The following is a 6662-nucleotide window of genomic DNA, read 5'->3' as shown; positions in this document are numbered from 1 at the left end:
CTGTAACTTTCATCTGACAACTCACAAGTCAGACCAATCTCCGACTCAAGTGTTTACCAACTTAAGAACCAAGATTCTCGTCTTCTTTTTTATTCTCACAATTATAGTCCAAATCCTAAATAAAGCATAGAGAAAAACAAAATCCAGGTCATATCAAACAAACAATTTTCCATTTCCTCTTCCCCTTTCACGATAATTAAAAAGAAAAAAAAATCTTTAACCGAAAGCCAAAAACTATCACCATGAAAATCAAATTGACCAGAAAAAATGAAAAAATTCCTCTGATTTCCATTTTTCTCTTTCTTTGAGACTTGCTAGAACATTTAAAAAATGGAATTTTCAATCCTGATTTCCCTCGTTTTCCACGTGCTGTTATTATTTTCTACGGCGAAATCCGATCCGAGAATCTCCGAAGCGGCGCATGTCTGCGACAAGACCCTGCATTCTCCGACGAGTAATTTCATCCCCAATTTCGTAACCCTAATGCAGGCGATCTCCGACCAGATCAACCGGAACCAGTGGGGAGAGGCAAACGTAACCTCGCCGCCGCCGGAGATCTACGCCTTCGCGCAGTGCCACGACGATCTCTCGCCGTCCGATTGCTCGGCCTGCTTCGCCGCCTCCCGGACGATGCTCCCGAAATGCCTCCCCTCCGTCTCGGCGCGGATCTTCCTCGACGGCTGCTTCCTCCGCTACGACAACTACAGCTTCCACGGCGAGTCCGTCGGCGTCGACGGCGCCGGCGACGACCGCGACGTATCCAAGTGCGGGCCGCCCAGCGCCGTCGCCGGCGACGAGTTCCTGCGGTCGGAGTTCGCGAAGAAAGTGAAGGATGTGGTCGGGGTTTTGGCGGAGACGGCGGCGATAAACGGCGGGTTCGCCGTCGGCGAGGACAGGGGAGGGGTCGCGGACGTGTACGCGATGGCGCAGTGCTGGAAGACTGTTGAGAAGGAGGACTGCCGGCGGTGCCTCAGGGCTGCCGGAGATCGGATCGGAGAGTGTCCGCCGGCGGCGGAGGGTAGGGCGATGTTCGCCGGGTGTTATTTGAGGTACTCCACGGAGAGGTTCTTTCAAGTTAGTGCAAAGCACGAGGAAGAACTAGGTGACAAATGAATTTTAATTTATACTCTCTCTCTAATTTATTTTCAATTAAATATCAATGTAGAAAAAATTAATTCTCAACATGTTTAAAATATGTGCAAGTTTAATAAATTAAATGCGAAAATTAAAAATTAAGAAAAATAAAGTTAATATAATTAATTGGGTCTCTTTTTATTTTCTCAGTTTATTTTCAGTTAATGTTGTACTTTGCTACTTTTTTTATTTGAGATTTTGATTTTTTTTTTTGTTGTTGGTGGCGGGGTAAATTTAATTTAAAATGAACATGCACAATTTTAATAGAGCATGAGGAAAATTTAATTCTTTATTATTTTAGGTTGATCTTCATTTAATTTATTGGACGAAGAAAGAACAAGAACAAAAAACTGAATTTTGGATCTTGAACATTGCGGGGTCTCGGACTGAGAAATTAAATTTTATGATTTATTATCATTACATATTATTGTTTTAACTAATTGTCTATTGGGTTGACGTGTTTACCACTTGTTGCTTTTTTCCTGATTAATAGATGGTATTCAGATAAACATCTTACTTCCTAGTAAAGAAATTGTTCATTATTATGTTCTATTCAAATAAGAAATCCAATTTTGTAAACGAAATTGTCAGATAAACATCTTACTTCCTATAAAAGACTTTTATTTTAACCAAAATCATAGATTCACATGTTAATTCTCGACTTAGCTTTACATGTCAATCTTTAACTAATTAATAAACCAACAGCGATGATCAACAATTTTATTAGTGTATTCGTACCACGATTTGAATCATAATTTATAGTTTGTTACAGTATTTTTCTCATAAAAAATATATATAAATTAATAATAATTCTGAAATCATGATTATGAATCTATAAACTAAATTTCACTTATTGTTAAAGAAAAAAAAAAGGTAAAGAGTTGGTTTAATGGTCCTGAGAAGCCTAACGAGCATACGTTGTTCAGGGCAGTACATACGATATGGAAGTTTGGTAAACACCAATGATTCTAAACAGTTTTGTGTGCTTTTTTTATTTTGTTTATTTTATGCTTCTCCAGATTCGGCCACAGTTTCAATGATCATAGCAGGAGTTCTCTCTGCCTTGGCCTTCGTGCTGCTGACTTTGACTGGTGCCTACTTTGGTTTGAAAACAGTTTCATCAAATAAGAAAGAAGGTAAGCCATATAAAATACTTTTGTTTCAACCAAAATCATAGATTCACAAGTTAATTCTCGACTTAGCTTTACATGTCAATCTTTAACTAATTAAAATAAACCAACAGCGATGATTAACAATTTTATTAGCAGCATATCCATATCTAATTTGGTTTTTCATCATTTTTCTGTTTTTAGATTTCCAAACCGAAATTCCGACTGCCTTGCAAAACTCTAGATTGAATTTCAAGTACGAAATGCTCGAGAAGGCCACCGATTTCTTCGACGCTTCGAGGAAGCTAGGCCAAGGTGGTGCTGGCTCTGTGTTCAAAGGGATTCTCCCAGATGGGAGAATTGTTGCTGTTAAAAGACTCTTCTTTAATACAACCCAATGGGTAGATGAGTTCTTCAATGAAGTGAACCTCATTAGTGGGATTGAACACAAGAACCTTGTTAAGCTTTTGGGTTGCAGTATTGAAGGCCCAGAGAGCCTTCTGGTATACGAATTTGTGCCCAACAAAAGCCTTGATCAAATCATTTTTGGTTAGTATAATTTGTCCTTTCTCATTTCTATATTTGCAATATAATTCTTTAGGGAACTCTAGTAAGGACTCTCATTTTTAACTATTAGTAACAACTGTTGGGTTAAGATTTTAACAGTCTGATTTATAAGTGTTCACGTCAACAATTAGGACTCAAAATTACTACAATCATTAAATTAGACTATTGAAAACCTAATCCAACAAGTAAAACAACAATACTAATTTCTTAACCCAACAATTAAAAAGGGCAATTCCTACCGAAAAATTTCCTAATTCTTTTACATGAAACCCTTTGGGAAAATTCTTCACTTGTATTACAAACTACAAAGGGATTAAGCCTTGTATAATCATCCATTCTAATATCTTCATTTCCCTTCACATTGTTTAGGTTCTCTTTATTTGGTTCAAATATCTTCCGGACAAAACTAAAGTCGCTTTACATTCATGCAGATAAGAAGAACCCGGCCAATGTTTTAAGTTGGCAGCAGAGATTTAATATCATAAGCGGGACAGCTGAAGGGCTTGCATATCTCCATGGAGGTTGTGGGGTGAAGATAATCCATAGAGACATAAAAACCAGCAACATTCTCCTCGGTGAGAATCTCAACCCGAAAATAGCAGATTTCGGCCTTGCTCGATCTGTTGCAACTGATAGGACTCATATTAGCACAGGGATTGCAGGAACATTGTAAGCAAAATAAAGATTCCCTCCTTAAACCATGAAACTACGTCAAGAGTTCAATAACACTGGTTTATATGTTCTCTATAAAACACTATGTAGGGGATATATGGCGCCGGAATATCTTGTCCGAGGGCAACTGACAGATAAGGCTGATGTTTATGCCTATGGAGTGCTGATTCTTGAGATAGTGAGTAGTAGAAAGAATAGTGCTTTCACGTTGGGGTCGAGCTCAGTTTTGCATTCTGTAAGATTCTTTACTCCTTTTCCACATTTTAGCTCTTCAAAATAATGTCATGGACAAGTAGATTCATTTCCTTTCTGTATTTAGATTACACGCACACACACTTCGTGTAGCCTGGGTAATGATAAAATATGTTGGGGAAATTGGGTATTTCTCACTCAAAAACAATTTCACTGTGAAAACTACTTGTGAATAAGACCATACACGTGAATAGTGAGCTCGACCTCAGAATTGATGAACAGTACTATACATAGCGGACAAACCCGACAGAATAACTATTGATTATTGAAAACAATTAAAAGAACACCATAATTGATAACGGAATTCGGCCAAATATTCTATACGTCTCCGGGCACTGTGAACCACTCTATTTACTAGAGACAAAAAATAACAAATTAGGCAGAAATTACAAAAGCCCACAAATTAGAAATCTAAATAATTTTCTACAAATTTACAAAGTGGAGAAGCTCTCAGTTTTTGGGATGCAAAACAAATGAGGGGGTCCTGTATTTTATAGCCTCTGCCTCCCCCTCTTCTACGCGTGAACTAACTGTAAACAGCTGAGTTCACTTCTTAAAATCAACACCATTTTCGGTGCTCTCTATCTTCTTTTTCCCCCTCTTTGACTTTCTCTTTTGGTTTTCAACATAAGTGTGCAACCCATATTTTTGACAATGAGTCACCCATATTGACTAACAAAATAAGCCGAACATGTGAATATTTAATTATAAACCCGAAGGATATAAAAACCAACATGTGATGATAATGTTATAGAGTGTAATTATAGGAGTTCCAACTTAAAACATCTTTATCTGATACCATGTTAGATTATCAATCTTTCTAAAATATTAAAAAGTTAGGATGTGCGGGAACAATGTGTTTATATTCTAACAACAATTGGCATAGTTATCGTGCCTATCCCAAGCAACCTTTTTTTTTCCCCCTTCCTTGGAATTGATTCTATCTAAATAGATTTTTCGTATACTGTGTTCAGCTAAACCTGCTCACATGTAAGTGACATGGTTTTCTTTCTTTTGACATTAGGTTTGGAAACTTTACAAGGCAAACAAGGTTGTCGAATCCGTTGATCCGGCTCTGAAAGACGATTTCCCTGCCGAAGAAGCATCAAATGTGCTCCAAATTGGCCTTTTGTGCACACAAGCTTCTGTTGCACTAAGACCATCTATGTCTGAAGTAGTTCAAATGCTAAGTGACAGAGAACATGAAATTCCCTTACCAATGCAACCTCCATTCTTGAATGCTAGCATACTGAATCCGGATGACTCGAGGGAAAATACAGCTCAAGAATCCGCTGTTTATACTGCGAATTCCAATACTATTTATGAATCAATGTGTGAATTAACAGTCACATCTAAGCCAAGTTAGGACCAAAAAATTAACTTTTGTACTTCAGTGGGTGATGATATTAGAGTGAGAAAAAGCAAAAAAAAAAAAAAAAAAAAAAAAAAAAAAAGAGAGAGAGAGAGAGAGAGAGAGAGAGAGAGGGAGAGAGAGAGAGAGAGAAAGAAAAACGGTGTTGCTGAATCTACATGAACTGGATCTGCCTTGAATTTTATAAAAGCGAGGATCTCTTGTAAATGAAATAAGGGCATTTTAGATCAAATACATAATAGTCCCTTCTTTTTATTTTTTTATTTTTTTTAACTGAATAATAGTCAGATTGGACTTTTATCCATTTTGTATTTTGCCATCAATCTTTATGTAACAAACAGTTAACATATTGTTTCCAAATAATTTACTTGACTATCAAACAAGGCCATTATATAAAGAATCGAAAATTGTTGTCCTTGGATACTTTTGTCTCTCTTGTTGTCCCATTATTATTGGGAAATTATCATTTGGGTTACCTCGTGATCTTTTGCATTATTAAGTTGGTGCCAAATATTTTGAAAATATCGAAATGCTATATATTGTGGTTTTAGAATTTCATCCGAGTATCCCAAAGTCCTTTTACAAGAAATGTCCTTTTTCCTTTTCAATCCCAACATGCATTAGAAATAACATATGTAAAAAGCCATAAAATGTTGAAAAGACAGCATTTTATATGTTATATAATTTTTTACTTTTTTTTTTGTTCAACACTGTATTTTTTAATCTAATTTTACTAAATATTAGCATAAAAGAAAAAATATTTAAAAAGAGGTAAATAGCATTTTTCTAAAAAATATTAATGAGAAATAGTATATTTAACATATCTATAGTAAATGATACATTTATGATAAATGATGTTATAAATTTGTTTTATAAATAATTTATAATTAAATATTTTTATCAGAAATATAAAATATTTATAATTAAATAATTTTCGTAATATATATTTTTAACATATCTATAATATATTTTTACAATTAAATATTTATAATTAAATTTGTTTTATTTATTAGAAATATTTTTAGAAAAAGATCTTCCTGCTATAATTTTAACGTGACATATATTAAAAAATGGAGCTCTTTACACATATAGTAAGATTTAAATTAGAGTTTAAATATAGTAAAATTTTTGAAAATATTATAAGAATGGCACAATTTTGACATTCATTAACTACATCTTTATATAGTACAAAATATGATATTATTATGATAATAATTATGTTATTTTTGTTATTTTTGAATATTCTAAAAAGTTTATTAAATTTTAGCTCAGACATAAAATTTTATTAAGTAGTATAATTATCACAAAGGAAAAAAAAAAGAAGAAGAAGTGGAGAGCAGTATTGGGCCTAAATAGGCCCATAATCCCAAGCTTGAATAGTTGTTTGTTGATGGGTGATAAATAGTGTATTAATCTGTCTTTTAGATTACTATAAAAATAATTATATTAATTAAGAAGGTATTATTTAAGAGTAATGGATAAAAATTTAAATTTATGTATTTTAAGCATAAATTTAATAATTATTTTTTATAAAAAAAAGATAAATATTACTTAAA

General features: G+C 34.2%; 1 protein-coding gene across 1 annotated transcript; it reads left to right on the top strand.

Annotated features, from left to right (window-relative positions):
- The first annotated feature begins 277 nt into the window (after positions 1 to 277).
- Positions 278 to 5151, top strand: LOC21384462 (cysteine-rich receptor-like protein kinase 42). Its single transcript, XM_010103597.2, has 6 exons — positions 278 to 1102; positions 2154 to 2270; positions 2448 to 2792; positions 3242 to 3479; positions 3573 to 3717; positions 4759 to 5151. Exons 1-6 carry the CDS (start codon positions 331 to 333, stop codon positions 5098 to 5100), a joined length of 1959 nt encoding a protein of 652 aa, XP_010101899.1. The 5' UTR covers positions 278 to 330; the 3' UTR covers positions 5101 to 5151.
- The last annotated feature ends 1511 nt before the right edge of the window (positions 5152 to 6662 follow it).

This window comes from Morus notabilis, unplaced genomic scaffold, assembly GCF_000414095.1.
Source record: "Morus notabilis unplaced genomic scaffold, ASM41409v2 Scaffold3717, whole genome shotgun sequence".
Taxonomy (NCBI): domain Eukaryota; kingdom Viridiplantae; phylum Streptophyta; class Magnoliopsida; order Rosales; family Moraceae; genus Morus; species Morus notabilis.
This window is presented reverse-complemented; position numbering and strand designations above follow the sequence as displayed.

Coding starts and splice junctions, on each gene's coding strand:
- LOC21384462 (XM_010103597.2), top strand. CDS start 331: ATGGAATTTTCAATCCTGATTTCCCTCGTTTTCCACGTGCTGTTATTA. Junction 1,103..2,153: donor AAAGCACGAGGAAGAACTAG/GTGACAAATGAA, acceptor ATGCTTCTCCAG/ATTCGGCCACAGTTTCAATG. Junction 2,271..2,447: donor TTCATCAAATAAGAAAGAAG/GTAAGCCATATA, acceptor TTCTGTTTTTAG/ATTTCCAAACCGAAATTCCG.